Source organism: Sinocyclocheilus grahami, unplaced genomic scaffold (genome assembly GCF_001515645.1).
Source record: "Sinocyclocheilus grahami isolate Dianchi unplaced genomic scaffold, SAMN03320097.WGS_v1.1 scaffold566.1, whole genome shotgun sequence".
In the NCBI taxonomy this organism is placed as follows: domain Eukaryota; kingdom Metazoa; phylum Chordata; class Actinopteri; order Cypriniformes; family Cyprinidae; genus Sinocyclocheilus; species Sinocyclocheilus grahami.
Window position 1 is genome coordinate 696,391 of NW_015505745.1, and position 17,419 is coordinate 713,809.

At 36.9% G+C, this 17,419-nt stretch overlaps 1 protein-coding gene across 5 annotated transcripts in view; it reads left to right on the forward strand.

Annotated features, from left to right (window-relative positions):
* Nucleotides 1-17,419, forward strand: part of LOC107556395 (protein CBFA2T1-like) — a 72,385-nt gene that overhangs the window by 42,587 nt on the left and 12,379 nt on the right. For all 5 annotated transcript variants that reach the window (XM_016239502.1, XM_016239498.1, XM_016239499.1 and 2 more), the window contains 4 exons: nucleotides 4,269-4,406; nucleotides 6,329-6,570; nucleotides 8,181-8,270; nucleotides 11,415-11,596. In XM_016239502.1, coding sequence (XP_016094988.1) covers nucleotides 4,269-4,406; nucleotides 6,329-6,570; nucleotides 8,181-8,270; nucleotides 11,415-11,596 — 652 coding nt within the window. The remainder of the gene's footprint in view (nucleotides 1-4,268; nucleotides 4,407-6,328; nucleotides 6,571-8,180; nucleotides 8,271-11,414; nucleotides 11,597-17,419) is intronic.

The window sequence follows — 17,419 nt, forward strand, 5'->3', positions numbered from 1 at the left end:
TGTTTCTTATTTAATTGGTTCCACATTGTTTGCTGATTTTTACTTTATTTAAACTTTGTGCCATTTATTTATTTATTTTTACATCAAGGTGTATGCCGTGCCTCCAAGATTTCTTACTCGTTTTGCTAATAAACGTTCTACATTTCTTATTTATTTGGTTATATATTATACATGTTTAGCCTATTTCCAGTTTTGTATACCTATTTAAACTTTATGTAAGTTATTTGTTATTTTATATTAGGCATAGCCTACCCTATAGCATGGTGTATTTTTATTTGTTTTGTTAATAAAAGTTCTATGTTTTATATATAGGCTAAAGTAAGTTTGACGTTGTATTTTGTTGTTGAATTCAAGCAATTGACGCGAACTGCCACTACTTCGAAAGTGAAAGTAAAATGCACATGGCGCTTTTAAGCTATTTAAAAGCGAAGGAAAGCGAGGAAAACAGGGGAAATTCAAACGAACTAAAAACTAACAATTGCTTTATGCCAAATTGCCACTATTTGAAAGTGAAAGTAAAATGCGCACGCAGCTTTTACAAGCTATTTAAAAGCGAAGGAACGTGAGGAAAAGAGGGAACGCCCCCGACCGTGATACCGGTATTACCGGTGTTTTCACGCGTCGATTAACCGGTGGGAAAATTTCCTCACCGTCACAACCCTAGCACACAATCCGCGCTCAGTCTCAAACAGCTTGTTAGCCACAAATACCAAAATTAGTGGCTAACTGCGCTAAAACGTTCAAATACATACAAAATTATGTCAAAATGCCCGTTTTAAGAGTATCCAGTTAAACACAGTCAGTTTTGGAACGTTAAATAATTGAGAAAGAGAACACATGTTGTGTAACAGTATATTGGGTCCGTGGATAAACTCTTGAAGGGGCCGCAGACCAATATTCCTGCTGTTATCTGTCATGTTAATCAAAGAACAAAAGACAAAGAAAATCATTTTCTGCTCTTGACTGAATACTTTTTATAACTTTAATGGTAAGCATTAATCTGTATTTAATTTTTACAATGAAGACTACAGATATTAAAGTAATCAAATGTAAAATAACACTGGATGTGTTATTTTACATTTGATTACTTTAATTTCTGTAGTATTTCTTACCTGAATAAAAACTTACTTAACCTGAAAAACTTAGTTTCATAGCTCTCTTTATTCTATTGCATTTATTTGTGCTGTTGTTTGCCATTTTTTTATTTGTTCCTATTTTATTACTGACTTTTTACTTACTGAAAATAAAACTTTGCATTGAAGAAAAGTAGATTTTTGTTTGTATATGCTGTCAATTATAGTTCTTAGAAAGAAAATCGGTATCGGCAAAAATCGGTATTGGCAGATCACACCAACGAGAAATTGGAATCGGCCAAGAAAATTGCAATCGGTGCATCTCTACTTTTTACCTATAGTACTACAGGTTTGAAACCTGTAGTAAATAGAAACTTCACATTTTGAGGAGATATGAGCATGCTCAGAGTTATCGGTTTTAAATCCCCAATCCATAGCTCATCATGCTATCAAGGACATGAATGCACTGCAAGTCATGTGGTTTATTGAGGTAGGCTAATATCAGATTTTTACTGTTTTTTTTTTTTTTTGGCCTGGCAAACAATGAAATTCCTCTGAAAGGGAATCAGGCCATATCTAGAGACCAGATTGTCATAGACCAATCAGCAAGCAGTGCTCTAGAAATCATTCACAAACCCTAGTAACCACATAGCAACACATGGTAACACACAAGCACTGTGACAGCACGTTTTGCACGTGCAATAAAATGTACATTAATAATTATCTTATTTCTATTATTCTTAACCAGTGTTGGGTGTAACGCGTTACTAAGTAACACTGTTTTGGTCTCTTGAACTTCTTTCTGAATCGCATCACAATAATGCTCAGCCAATACTTGACAGACGGACGTGAGAAATATGTCTATAGAAAACTTGAAGTATCTACTATTAAATTAACCAATTAAAATTGAAAACGAATATTCTCTGATTATGTAATTTGTATGAAACCAACGCAAGGTACAGTCTTTCCTGTCTCAGAGCTCATTATCTGCAGCCATACCTGCACGCAAACGCCCTCATTACCTATATACAAAAATACATTTAAAAAAAAGATTAATCTACTTTTCATTGTTTTTGGAAGAAGACCTGCTATGAGGAATAAGCCAGAATTTACCTCAGAAGAACAGCGCTATCTGATGAGGCTTTATTCAGTGGAGGATATCATTTCTGTAATATATTCTTACTTACATTAGTGAACGTGTTATTTTTACATAAACTTGTATACATTTTACTAGTTGGGCTTTTCCTAAACTAAACAAAACTGAAATGTGTGAAAGCAAGTAAAATATGGTGAAATATCATATGATATACAGGTGCATCTCAATAAATTAGAATGTCGTGGAAAAGTTAATTTATTTCAGTAATTCAACTCAAATTGTGAAACTCGTGTATTAAATAAATTCAATGCACACAGACTGAAGTAGTTTAAGTCTTTGGTTCTTTTAATTTTATTGAGATGCACCTGTACATTCATATATATAGGCAGCCTGTTACATATAGGCTAAATGTCATACAAAACGAGGATGTAAATATTTCGCAATCATATAATAAAAATATGAGATATAATACGACATAGATAAAAAGTAATGTAAATGTTTACATTGCAGCATGATGAGTATTACAGTCTAGGAATGTTTAGATCAGTGTTTACTGATCTACTATCAGATGTTGATGTTTATAATGTGCTAAGCAATAAGAATTTAGTTTATAAAATATCAGAATGTTGTTTATGAACTGTGTGGTAATACAGACAAAACATATGTGCATGAAGGACATACAAAATCATGTTGTTGTTTTTTTAGGAGTGGACAAAATTAGCATTAGTGACTGCTAATGCTGTATACATGTACAGTATGTCAGTGTGTATGAAATACGGTACTCATTGCTTTGAAAAGTTTAATGCTTACAGCTTGTTACATGTACCCCTGGTTTTAAAGACAAGGCTTAAGCTTAGTCCCAGACTAAAATAATTTTCTGAGCTGTTTTAACTGAAAGAAACTTGCACTGACATACCTTAAAATATGTCAGTTCCATTGTTTTATCTCAAGATACACCAGTAATGTTTTCTTCTAAGGCATGTTTATAAAAGATACTTACAACTTGTTTAACTTTTCTTAAGCTTTTTTTTTTGTTATTCAGATATTTTGTATTTCTGTTTGTTAACCAAAGGTTAAATTTTTTATTAAAATGCTTAAGTATTACAGTTGTTTTAATGCTAAAAGGCTAAACTATTCCATGTTTAACTCAAACTGAAAGAATTAAGAGTTTCATTTCAGTTGTCTATGCATCAGTGTGTATAGGGATTTTAAGAAATAATTTACGATTTGAATAATTAAGTTACTTATTAAGTAATTAAATTACTTTTCAGACAGAGTAATTAGAAAAGTAATTTAAATACAATATTGATGATGTAATTAGTAATTAATTACTTTTTTAAAGTAACTCTAAGGCATGTTTATAAAAGATACTTACAACTTGTTTAACTTTTCTTAAGCTTTTTTTTTTTGTTATTCAGATATTTTGTATTTCTGTTTGTTAACCAAAGGTTAAATTTTTTATTAAAATGCTTAAGTATTACAGTTGTTTTAATGCTAAAAGGCTAAACTATTCCATGTTTAACTCAAACTGAAAGAATTAAGAGTTTCATTTCAGTTGTCTATGCATCAGTGTGTATAGGGATTTTAAGAAATAATTTACGATTTGAATAATTAAGTTACTTATTAAGTAATTAAATTACTTTTCAGACAGAGTAATTAGAAAAGTAATTTAAATACAATATTGATGATGTAATTAGTAATTAATTACTTTTTTAAAGTAACTTACCCAACACTGTTCTTAACCATTATCAAGTGTTATCAAGTGACCATTATCAAAATGGGTCGACTGACTTTTTAGTCTGGAGAAACGAGGTACTTTAGACATTACATGTCTGTTGTGGATGCTGAAGACCTCTGTGGGGCTCCTCCAGATTTCTGAAACATTTTAATGAGAATATTGCCAGTGTTCTTGATCATTAGGGAAATGGGGATGACAGCTGGAATTTGGCTGGTGTTACTATCTCTGAACTCTCTAAAGGCGTGTACCGTCTATGTAGCTGTGTGTGTGTATATTTTACAGGAGCTCAGGTGCTGTAGAGAGGCAGCTGTTGGGATATCACTGAGGTCTCACAAGAACTGTTCCACTTTTTCTTCTGCAGATCGCACTGAGAAGCGCTCCACCATGCCTGACTCACCTGCTGATGTGAAAACACAGTCCAGGTTAACTCCGCCCACCATGCCTCCTCCCCCCACCACACAGGGAGCTCCCAGGACCAGCTCCTTTACCCCCACTGCATGTGAGTTCTAGCACACACTGTACTCGGCCTATACATAGACACCTCAACAGAAGACCAATGCATATGAATGACACAAAAGTATAAAATAGTCCTAAAATACTTTAAAATACCTTTTTAAAATGAGTCCAGATCTGTTTTTTGTTCTTCCTTGAAAAGTGTGGGTATCTAAACAAATTTCCAGCATCTACACTATTTTAACCAAGTCAGTTTAGCCAGATCAATGCAGTACAGATTTTTAAATTTGGTTCATAGAAAGGGAGTTTATTGAGATTCATTATTTCTTTTAAACATTGTGCTGCGTATTTGTGTCGTATTGAAAACTTCCTGCTTTTTTACAGTTCGTGATGTGTCAGTATTGTTGACTAGTTGGTTTAAATGAAATGTGCTTCAAATGTTAAATCAGTTGTGTTTGCTTCCAATAGAGATTAGTATAGAAGCTGCATGGATTTCCAATCATATGTGTATATTGAATTTTCAGATTCAATTTGAGCTTCAATTGCATTAAAATATTTGAATTGACTGTATGCGACTGCTAAACTAGATGTGATGTGTTCTAATCGAGACTGAACACAAGGTCAGAATTAAAATGTTATTTTTTAAATCCTATTTCCGTAAAATGGGTGATTATTAATTATGTCCAAAATGTTTATTTTATACTCTACTACTTGTTAATTAATACTACTACTACTAATATTAATGTTTTATTTAAATAACTCCTTTCTAATGTTCAAAGTTACTTTATAAAGACAGAGAACGACAAGACAGATCAGAAAATTACAATGCAAAAGTCAAAGTCTGCTTTATTTTCAATTCTGCGTTACTCTCAGACCCTTGGTGCATACAGTTAACACTTAACACTAAGAGTAGGCATAATAAAGATAAATACAGTTTAAAAAATATATAAAATACAACCTATACAATATAAAATAAGTATTTCCAATATGGAAACAAAAAAGATCAAAACATAGAACAATCAAAAAATGTAAAAGTAAAGTGGTAGAATTATACAAGGCTTTAAGGTCGACTGGTTGACCAGTCATTCAGATAAGCCATCAACTTTGTCGATTTTAAAGAATTTGTAATTTTGCACTCCCCTCATTACAGTCAACATGATTTCCCCTTGTCTACTGACCAGCAGATTTTTACATCTGCCCGCTGGCTCATGGCACAAAGAGCATCACATATGCCCGCTCAGGGGAGCGCTAGAGCGGCTCACTATCAAAGGCGTCCGTGCCACAGCCTCCCAGCACCATGTCAGTGTAATTGAGCAGTGGTGTGCTGTCAACAGCAGTAACACATTCCTCTCTCTGATGTTACATCCCTAAAAACAGATCAGTTGGACTCTGCAATTAGCACTTATGAAAAAAGAGACAAAAAGCAAGCCGAGTCTGAAGCAATCCAGAGCCTTTTTAAAGGCAGACTCTAATTATACATTCTGAAGGTTTAACAAAGCAAGCGCTTTGATTTCCTCTCCATGTAATTGTTACCAGATGCAACTCAAGTATCTCGTTTCTGTTCTGTTGGAGGAAGGCCAGGCAAACGAGGCTATCATGCAGCCTAATCTCATTAGAGAGACGTTGATTCCAAGCTGCATCCTTCTGCTGCGTATGTTTCTCAATGTGGCACGGGGGCACTCGACCACATGTACTCTCCTCCTCTGGACTTAATATGTCTTATGTATGGAAGCAAGAACGCATGGCTTCCTTCTCAAAACTGCCTCGTTCAAGCACCGTCAGTCACAGGCGTTCATATGCCAATGTAATTTTTGACAAAGGATTGCTTGCAGCTTCTTTTTAAGGAATGTTCCTGGCAGTTTTTAATATGAATCTTTTGAGTTAAGATCATTCAATATGCTTGGGTTAAAAATAAATGCCAAAGTTCTCTTTGTGGCATGTTGAAAAAATTAAGTTTCTGTTTTCCAGTAACGAATGGCACCAGTCACTCTCCCACTGCACTGAATGGAGCTCCATCTCCACCCAATGGTTTCAGCAATGGGCCTTCATCGTCATCTTCATCCTCGCTGGCCAATCAACAGCTGCCACCGGCCTGTGGTGCAAGGCAGCTCAGCAAGCTCAAACGCTTTCTCACGACACTACAGCAGTTCGGCAATGACATCTCACCTGAGATAGGAGAACGAGTGCGTACCCTGGTGTTGGGGCTTGTGGTAAGTCTGCAGTCACAAACTGTGTGGCACTTACTGGCTAAAATTCACCATCTATTGTGTATATGCATGTCATTGATCTTATTCTGAATGATTCATCCATGCAAAAGTTTTATTTTTAAAGTTTCACTTTGCGTGAAATGACATTTGCAGGACTTCTCCAGTCATTTAAACAGCTGAACCCCCACCCTTGCAAGCTTGCATTCACCTGTATCTGAAATCTTATATTTCAGTCAACAACCAATGAATTGAACCAAGCCTCCACCCTATATTTTTTTTCTTTTTTGATAATCTGTTTCACTCAGATGTACGTCACAATATGGAAGAAAATCACTACTTCCATTTCTTCATGACTTTAATGGGGAAATGGGAAGGATTTTCTATCATAGTGTTAAATGTATATTCTGACTCAAAGTCTTTAGGAAAAAACAGTTATCTCTGCCAAGATACTAGTGTTTATTGTCTCCTGAAAAGTTTGCAGACAGTAGAAATTGATATGTTTTGCTTTCTTGCCACCAAAAAGGTCTTGATACCAAATCTTGTTTGGCTTTCATCATAGAAAATAAAGGCTTGTCCAACAACAATAAATCAAATAGAACACATCTGTAGCTAAGTATAGCAACATAACTGGAAAAAAAAATCCACTTGACAAGATGTGCACCATAAGCTATACCACAGCATTATTTTCATTAATATGTAGTTACGGAATAAACAATGGCGAAATAGCAGCCTGTACTAGAGGAGGGCTGCTTTAATTAACCATTCCAATGGAAAGCTCTTTTTTTCAGCAGGCATTTGTTTATTTTTTGCTGTGTCTACATGCAGAGGCTTCCTTGTGTCCCCTCGGCTTCCGTGGCTCTTTTTAATTCGCTCCCCACTCTGCCTTATTGAAAAGAGTGACACACTTAATTAGCGCCGCCGATGCTGGAGAAAAGCTCAGGAGGCTTTCTGGCTGTCAAAACAGGCCGCTGCAATCTGGCCGAACAGATGTAAGCCTAATGTAACAAAATTCAGGTCTGGGAAATGAGGGGAGAAAAAAAGCCTGTGTATTTTTCTCAAATGTGCAACTCCTTGCTCTCTTTCCCATCTTTCCTTCCGCTAGCTCTCTTGGAAATAACATGTAGAAAATTGAAAATAGTGTCCTATCAGTCCTATCAGTATGTTAAAAGATGATAGAGCAGAGAGCAGGAAAGATTGAAATTAGTCATTTCTCTTTTTACACTGCCGAGTTTAACAGGGGTGAGATATATGTCAGTTCGGTAGGGAATAAGACACATGTTTTATGTTTTATGTTTTATCTCATGTTACATTTTTTATCTCGCTGAGTAAGCTGTGCAGTGATACTGCATCTGTAGTTTTGTTTGCATACATGTTTGTGCATGTGTTTGTTGACGCAATGATAATGCGGTCAGCGCATGCACATGTAAAAGCCTCCAGATCAAACTTCCCCTTACGAGGCCTTTCACCACAGCCATCCATATGCCTCCCATTACAGTCTTCAAATCATTCAATCTTCAGCAGGATATAGTTTTGCCTCCAATAAGTAATATTATCACATAATGTTTTCCACATGTATTCATGCGTGCACCATCTTTTTTCCTCTCTCCCTGCAGAACTCCACTCTAACCATTGAGGAATTCCACTCCAAACTGCAAGAAGCGACCAACTTCCCACTCCGACCTTTTGTCATCCCCTTTCTGAAGGTATTGCACAAGCAATCTGGAAAATATTTAAACAACTGAGGCACAGATGTACATATTTCTCCCAGCTTTCGTTTTGTTTCATCCCTCGCTTTTAAATGGCCTAAATGGATACATGGTTTCCTCATGAGCAAAGAGGCATCAGGTTTCTTGATCACTGGGACCTATTTTTATAATTTCTCTTTGGAAATACATGATGTGAACCTACATTATTCAGTGTAACAGCACCATATGGGCTTGTCCCACTACACAGTGTCTCTATTTATTCATACGTGCCGATGGACACCCTTGTTCGACCGTCACTTTTCTCACACTGCAAATTTCGGAGGGCAGGGCACATCTGAAACCATTACCACAGTAAGACGATCTGTTGTCTGGGAGAATATCAACCTTTGCCCTCTCTGCTGCCCCTTTGTCACTGCGGCTCTTATTTCATTACAGTTAAATGTGTCTCTGGGCCTGTTTATGTTGGAGCACTTAACACGAACCATTCAAATAAACACTCTGCATATTATTCTTTCGACCAAGGGAAGTATTTGAGTTACACATGCTATACTTTTGTTTCACATTATCGTGTTCAGGATTAAAATGATTGTAGCCTGCAGAGTGAACGTATAATTTGTTAATTTATGACATAAGTAACAAATAGACATCAGTGGTTGATAGAGATTAAATTCTCATGAGCATATGGTGACTGCTGTATCCATCCACCCTCAATCGTTAGCCATTCGTTTTCATCTGCTTGTAAGTGACAGCTATTACGCACGGCACTCCAACCTACCCTCCTTCTCCTCCCTCTTTGTCTAACCTTCACCCCCCTCCCCTTGTTTCCCATCTTTCTCTTGTGCTTTGCTTTCTTCCTTTCCATAATAATGAAATAAGTGACCAGTGGAGATGGATCAAATCTGTGTTGTTTACTCCATTAGATGATGATGGAAAGGGGTCCGACCTTTTGATGTGGTCTCCGTTCACACCATTCAAAGGCATTTCATCTTGTCTACTGCTTGTCCTGGCCTGCTCTGTCGTACAGAAATTGGTCCCATTAGGGGTTGCGCCGGTCACTGACGGATGCAGAGAAGCATACAGGGACACTTCCCTGACTCGCTCACTCTTGTGCAGCTCCACGCCATATGGTTACTGTATCATCCAGTCAGGAGGGGTGGTATCAAAGATGCAACTTGTGGGTTTTTTTCTCGCTCCCTCTTTCCCTCTCATCTAATTTTAGTGGTTTTCCTCAAAGGAGCCTTTAATGACAAATAACATATGGCTGTGGGAACAGGGGCTTTTATAAGTGTGCAGAAGCGCAGCTGCAACAATGTGCATTAGCAGCATTTTTTCATTAGGCTAATGTTGTCTAGCGACCCTCCAGTCAGAGTTGGGTTTTGCGGGGAAGTGTTTACAGGAAGGGCAGTGTGCATCACACTAATGATGTAATCCAAATTCGACGCCAGCTGATGGCCTTTGTGCTGATGGCGTTTGTTTATGATTTCTCTAAATGGATTCCTCGTCAGATACATTTGTAATATTTAGCCACCGTTTCGTTCAGCAGGCTCCATAAAGCCTGTAAGCACATGTGTTCCTCTGCGGCTCTGTGCCTCATTGCTTAGAGACGTTCTCAGCGTGACATAGGCGGCGCTTCACCAGCTAGCAGTGCAGAGGTAGTGAGGATTGCATATACGTGGCAAACTGCTTTGCGGCTTGTGTTTGATATGCTGGTTTCCAACTAGTTGTGTGCTAATGGACCACACAGGAGCTGGAGAACACACTCAGACATAATCAAAGTAAATGTCAAATCATTGCATGTTTTATAAACTTGCAGGATTTAATTAAAACATTGATAATGATAAACAATAAAATTGCAAACTACTGTTCTAACTTTTACTGATGAATAAGCTTTTCTCATTCATTATCTTGAAATACACTGCAAGAATGACTTTCTTCCTCAGTATTTTGTCTTGTTTTCCAGTAAAAGATATCTAAACATTCTTAAAACAAGATAAATTAAGATTAAAAGCTAAATTACTTATATCAAGTCTTGTTTTCTATAAAATGTATCAAAATTAAGTGTTTAAACATGAAATATATCTGTCAATGGAGTAAAAAGATAACTTAGTTCTAAGAGAAAATCATGTTTGCTTTGTACATGTTGTATGTGAACTGTCACTAACTATGAGGACCTCCATTTAATGAAAGTCTGAGGTCACTGAGGGTCAAAGCAATTTCACTGGCCTCTGGTAATTATCATCATAAACTACTAACAGACCATTACCTCATACAGCTGGTGACCAGGCGGTCTTTCATAAACAATCTCCATCATTATCATCATTAACATTTATCAGAATAATTTTTATTTATTTACTTTTTTATATTTTACTTTTTTGATTTTTGCCATTTAATCTTCATCATGACCAGCGGCTAAATTTTGGCCACATTTTCTTTAAAGTCTGTGCTTTCATTGTGCTTTGTTCAATATTCAATCAGCGCATTGCTCCTAATTTTAGCCATTACATCACTGAAAAGGCACACAGTGGGAGTACACTGAAGAATATTGCAGAGCTGAAAAGATGTTTGATTATAGTCTTAGATCAGAGTCACAGGCCATAGAGAAAGAAAGAAAGAAAACAGAGATGAAGAAAGCACAGAAAGAGAGAAAATAGACATCATCCTCCAACTCACACCTTGTGATGTTTAGATGCTGCAATAGTCCGACTGTCACTGGATGGGGATTCACAAAAACCTTTCATCTGCCGTGAAAATGCTCCTCAGTGTGTCTTTGAAGTGGAAAGGCCTCCAAGTGCTTTCGGAGAAAGCCAAGCCAGCTAGTAATCACGACGGCGATGCAGAGGAAATGAGACAGAAAGAAAGTGAATGTGCCCCCCCACCCCCTCCTCCAAACCATCTGCTTTGAAGATGTCACTTTCTATGTTGACCATGATTGCTCATATCAAGGCCCCAGGGCACTAATGCATGTTTCAGGTCACAACAGAGTGCTGCTCGAAACGGCACGAGAGTGTCTTTATTTTGGAAGAATGTACCTGTAATGATAATAATGAGTAAACAAAAAACGGTGTTTAGAGCCTCTGGCTATGGACAGCTTCATAGTGCTACATCTGCTCAGCAAATCCTGACCGCTATCTCCCCCTACAGGCCAACCTGCCGCTACTGCAGAGGGAGCTGGTGCACTGTGCACGGCTGGCCAAGCAGAACCCGGCTCAGTATCTAGCACAACATGAGCAACTCCTGATGGACACAAGCACCACGTCACCTGTCGACTCGTCTGAACTCTTGATGGATGTCAACGAGAACGGCAAGAGAAGAACGCCTGACAGGTGAGCCGAACTGTAAATTAACATCATCAATCAGTCATGTAGTTTCGTTGGTATTCAAACAGTCACACTATATTTTCACTTGCCCATGCACACAAAAATATAACATTTATTTTGCTTTGAGACAAAATACCAATTATTTATTTTTTTGTATAATTTACAATTATAAATTAATTTACAATAAATAAATACATTTCTATTTTATTTAATATTATGTTTTCTGTACAAAAAGACAGCAAATTTTCAACAAACAAATTTGTTTCCAAGGCTGTCATAAGTCATTCTGACAGTTTTCTCACCAATTTAAATCAGCAGAATTTACAACAATGTTCAATTTATCACAAAACCATAAAGCTAAATGTTTAAGTTTGCAAGGTATAAAAACGCATAATTAGTAGAAGTGAGTTGTAATGACAATGAAGAATCTCTCACACCAAGAGCTCATAGTAATTTATTTTTGGGGGTAAATTGTCGATAAATGTTTAATTGAGCATTCATTTGTTAGCAAGTGGACTTTAGGAACCCACATACAACTGTAGATTAGGAGGGCTGCAGAAATGATGCAGGAGGTTATGAGTGTCTATATTGTCATGCATCATTTGGATTCTCATCCCCTAATGAAGCAGAACCAGGAACCAGACACATCTGGAGAATGCAGGTAGATTATTTTGTGGCTTCCTGTTGAGATGAACACGAGTGAGAATTCGCACTATAAAACTAGAGAGGCTACATGTCTGTTGCGGCCTGAGAGAAAATATATAAAAGCTTTTATATATCAGTTCACTCCCAGGAGCTCAGAATTATTTCCTCTTTTCAGTGAGGAAATAATAATTTTTAATGTGCAATCTTATATGAATATATATCATCTCAGGTCCTCATGGTTATTAGAGAAGAATATACAGCTCTCTATTTTTCTTTTTTTGTTCTATCTGTCTTTTTTTTATGTAATACCTGCATTTTTGCGTGAGCTCTAATGTATGGCTAGGTGAGCCTGGGGACATGGCTGATAACACATACAGATGAGACTCAGTTCGGATACAGCTGGCTAAGCGCTTCTGTTTCTGCTTAGCTCGGCTCAGCTCGACTCAACTCTCTACGCTCAGAATGAGGAGGTGCAAGAGAGAGAGAAAGCAATATTGGAATTTGAAAGGGAGCAATGCTGTCCTTAATCACAGAGTACAATGTACGGTCACTTCAGTCTGATTAATATCAAAGGAATCGGGAAACTACGGCTACAAAGAGAAGCGCACCCCACAATGCTTTCTTAGTACGACTCTCCTCATTTAGAAGAGAAATGTGTGCTGAGACTTATTTGAATAAAATATTCCATTGTGCTGCACAACCCCTATATATTTGAAAAACAAAAAAGGTGAATTCCCATTGAAATGAGGTTCAAATTCAGTTCACAGCTTTCAATGATCCCCTCAAGAGTCATGTAAACGAAGGGAATTTAAGACGTTACCTAGGATTTAAAATGCTTACGCACAAGAACTGTCAATGAGATCTCACTTTTTGAAAAATAAAGTTTAAAAAGTAAAAAGAAAAAAAAGTTTGGCCTCTGTAAGATTGTTTTATTATTTGAAAGAAGTCTCTTATGCTCATCAAAGCTATATTTGCTTGATCAAAAAATAGAGTAAAACAGTAATACTGTAAAATATTATTTTAGTTTAAAACAACTGTTTTCTATTTGATATACAGTATATTCACATACATTTCTCATCAATGTTGAAAACAGATGTGCTGCCTAATATTTTTGTGAAAATGTGAAACTTTTTTTTTTTTTGAATTCTTTGATAAATAGAAAGTTGAAAAGAGCAGCATTTATTTGAAATAGAAATCTTTTGTAACATTATAAAGGTCTTTACTGTCTCTTTTGATCAAATTAATACATCCTTGCTGAATAAAAGTATTAATTTCTTTTTTTTTTTAAAGTACACCGTTTTTAATACATTTGAATAAGACACATAAGACACAGTATTTTAAGCAAATAAAAATATTAACAACTATAAAAATATATATTGATATACTATAAGTAAAATTCTAAATAAATTAAAGAAAAAATCATAAAAATTAATGTTTTGTGGATGGGAAAATATTACATACCGTACCTGAATCAGAGACTTGAGTTCAGGAAGAATGGATATAATTAGAATAGGTATTAAAATGTGTGAGACTGGGGTCAAATAAAGGCAACTGTGTTTTGGATGTATGGGTGGAGGAGAGAGGTGGCTTTGAGGAGCATATGGACGGTGATGGATGCGCATTAGCAGCTCATAAAAGCAGCTCATTAGGAAGTTCAGTCTTTTTCAGAGGTAACCGAGGGACAACTGCCTCACAACACACACACAGCGACTCACATGAGTACCAGCATCTGTGAACACCTGGACCCGTGACACATGAAAGTGAAGGGCAGAGCAATGTGAAAGCCCTAGGGATTAGGTGTACTGAGTGAGTCCTGTAAGTGCACATCTCTTAGGGTCCTCGTGTGCTCTGTCAAGACCTCTTTTTACTGACAACAAAGTGCTTGACGGAGGCATAGAAGCTGCTTTTCTACTTAGCACATTAGATGACAGACTCTAACTGCCTTTCACATTCTCCCTCGACCCACAGCGGAGGAAACGTCTAGGTTACTTGTGTAACCCTCGTTCCCTGAAGGAGGGAACGGAGACGTTACGTCAGTGACTGACGAATTGGGGATCTCGCCCGAGAGCCCAATCACCTTCGAGTGTTAACTAAACAAGCCAATGACAGTTGGCGTGCGTGCTTCGCCACGCGCACCCCGCCCCGCCGCGCGGGGATAAGTGCAAGAGAGAGAGAAAGCAATATTGGAATTTGAAAGGGAGCAATGCTGTCCTTAATCACAGAGTACAATGTACGGTCACTTCAGTCTGATTAATATCAAAGGAATCGGGAAACTACGGCTACAAAGAGAAGCGCACCCCACAATGCTTTCTTAGTACGACTCTCCTCATTTAGAAGAGAAATGTGTGCTGAGACTTATTTGAATAAAATATTCCATTGTGCTGCACAACCCCTATATATTTGAAAAACAAAAAAGGTGAATTCCCATTGAAATGAGGTTCAAATTCAGTTCACAGCTTTCAATGATCCCCTCAAGAGTCATGTAAACGAAGGGAATTTAAGACGTTACCTAGGATTTAAAATGCTTACGCACAAGAACTGTCAATGAGATCTCACTTTTTGAAAAATAAAGTTTAAAAAGTAAAAAGAAAAAAAAGTTTGGCCTCTGTAAGATTGTTTTATGTATTTGAAAGAAGTCTCTTATGCTCATCAAAGCTATATTTGCTTGATCAAAAAATAGAGTAAAACAGTAATACTGTAAAATATTATTTTAGTTTAAAACAACTGTTTTCTATTTGATATACAGTATATTCACATACATTTCTCATCAATGTTGAAAACAGATGTGCTGCCTAATATTTTTGTGAAAATGTGAAACTTTTTTTTTTTTTGAATTCTTTGATAAATAGAAAGTTGAAAAGAGCAGCATTTATTTGAAATAGAAATCTTTTGTAACATTATAAAGGTCTTTACTGTCTCTTTTGATCAAATTAATACATCCTTGCTGAATAAAAGTATTAATTTCTTTTTTTTTTTTTAAAGTACACCGTTTTTAATACATTTGAATAAGACACATAAGACACAGTATTTTAAGCAAATAAAAATATTAACAACTATAAAAATATATATTGATATACTATAAGTAAAATTCTAAATAAATTAAAGAAAAAATCATAAAAATTAATGTTTTGTGGATGGGAAAATATTACATACCGTACCTGAATCGGAGACTTGAGTTCAGGAAGAATGGATATAATTAGAATAGGTATTAAAATGTGTGAGACTGGGGTAAAATAAAGGCAACTGTGTTTTGGATGTATGGGTGGAGGAGAGAGGTGGCTTTGAGGAGCATATGGACGGTGATGGATGCGCATTAGCAGCTCATAAAAGCAGCTCATTAGGAAGTTCAGTCTTTTTCAGAGGTAACCGAGGGACAACTGCCTCACAACACACACACAGCGACTCACATGAGTACCAGCATCTGTGAACACCTGGACCCGTGACACATGAAAGTGAAGGGCAGAGCAATGTGAAAGCCCTAGGGATTAGGTGTACTGAGTGAGTCCTGTAAGTGCACATCTCTTAGGGTCCTCGTGTGCTCTGGCAAGGCCTCTTTTTACTGACAACAAAGTGCTTGACAGAGGCATAGAAGCTGCTTTTCTACTTAGCACATTAGATGACAGACTCTAACTGCCTTTCACATTCTCCCTCGACCCACAGCGGAGGAAAAGTATATTACATATGTGAACTCACTGTCCCCAGAAGACATCTCAATGTCAGGCAGTAGCCAAGTTTCCATCCAGTTTTTGCGCTGTTTTGTTATCGATAAAGGGAATATGCGTAAAAAATAATTTTGCTGTCTCCAGCTTGTTTCCATCCAAATTACCTTTTACCCATAAAATGGTGTGCGTAATGACGCCATCCCTTAAAAAAAAAAATTTGCATAAGTTTTGTTACACAAAAAAAAGAGATTGCACTTGAGCTGTTTCCATACATAATTTCACCTATTGCACACATTATATAGGCTAGTAGCCTATCTGTTCCTCATCCCTTTGCAAACAAAACTTAAAGGGGTCATATGATGCAATTTCAAGTTTTCTTTTCTCTTTGGAGTGTTACAAGCTCTTGGTGCATAAAGAATATCTGTAAAGTTGCAAAGACTAAAGTCTCAAATCCAAAGATATATTCTTTATAGAAGATATTCTGCTGTCTCCAGCTTGTTTCCATCCAAATTACCTTTTACCCATAAAATGGTGTGCGTAATGACGCCATCCCTTAAAAAAAAAAAATTTGCATAAGTTTTGTTACACAAAAAAAAGAGATTGCACTTGAGCTGTTTCCATACATAATTTCACCTATTGCACACATTATATAGGCTAGTAGCCTATCTGTTCCTCATCCCTTTGCAAACAAAACTTAAAGGGGTCATATGATGCAATTTCAAGTTTTCTTTTCTCTTTGGAGTGTTACAAGCTCTTGGTGCATAAAGAATATCTGTAAAGTTGCAAAGACTAAAGTCTCAAATCCAAAGATATATTCTTTATAGAAGTTAAGAGTCAGCCACACCTACCTAAAACAGTCTACGTCACTATGTGGAAATATTAGCATAATGCCGCCCAAATGTACACGCAAAGAAAGAAGGCGTGGTTTCAGGAACAGCAGTAATGTTGATGCAGCCATGTCAGGGAGACGCTGTGTGTTTCAGTGCGAAAGCAAAAGCACTTTATTTGGCCTTCCGGAAGTAGATGCAATTAGGAATCATTGGTTAAGATTAATTTACAACAGAACAGCACAACCCAGATGTTCGAATTTGTGCAACGCATTTTATGGACGACAGTTTTTTTAACCTAGAAGAGTACAAGGCTGGCCATGCACAAATGCTATTTCTAAAAATAAAAAAAGGGTCAATTCTGACTTTGCTATGACAATCTGGCACTTCTGAAACAGCGACTGTAAGTATGTTTTGTTATTAGTTTATATATTTGCTATCGACTGTTCAAATGCGGAGTTTTGCACAGTGCAGCGCAGAGTAACGTGTAGTGTGTGTGTGTGTGTGAGGGGAACAGGGTCACATCACAGGAGAGTGAACTGTCTGTCAGAAATCATAGCACGTCAGCCGTCTTAACCCCGGCTTGTGTACTGCATCATCACCGTGTCTGTCACGCGACTCTGTACCCCTTTCGGGCTTGAACTGATGGTAAAACTAATTACATTATTTACTGTCTTTACATTTATTTTGAAAGC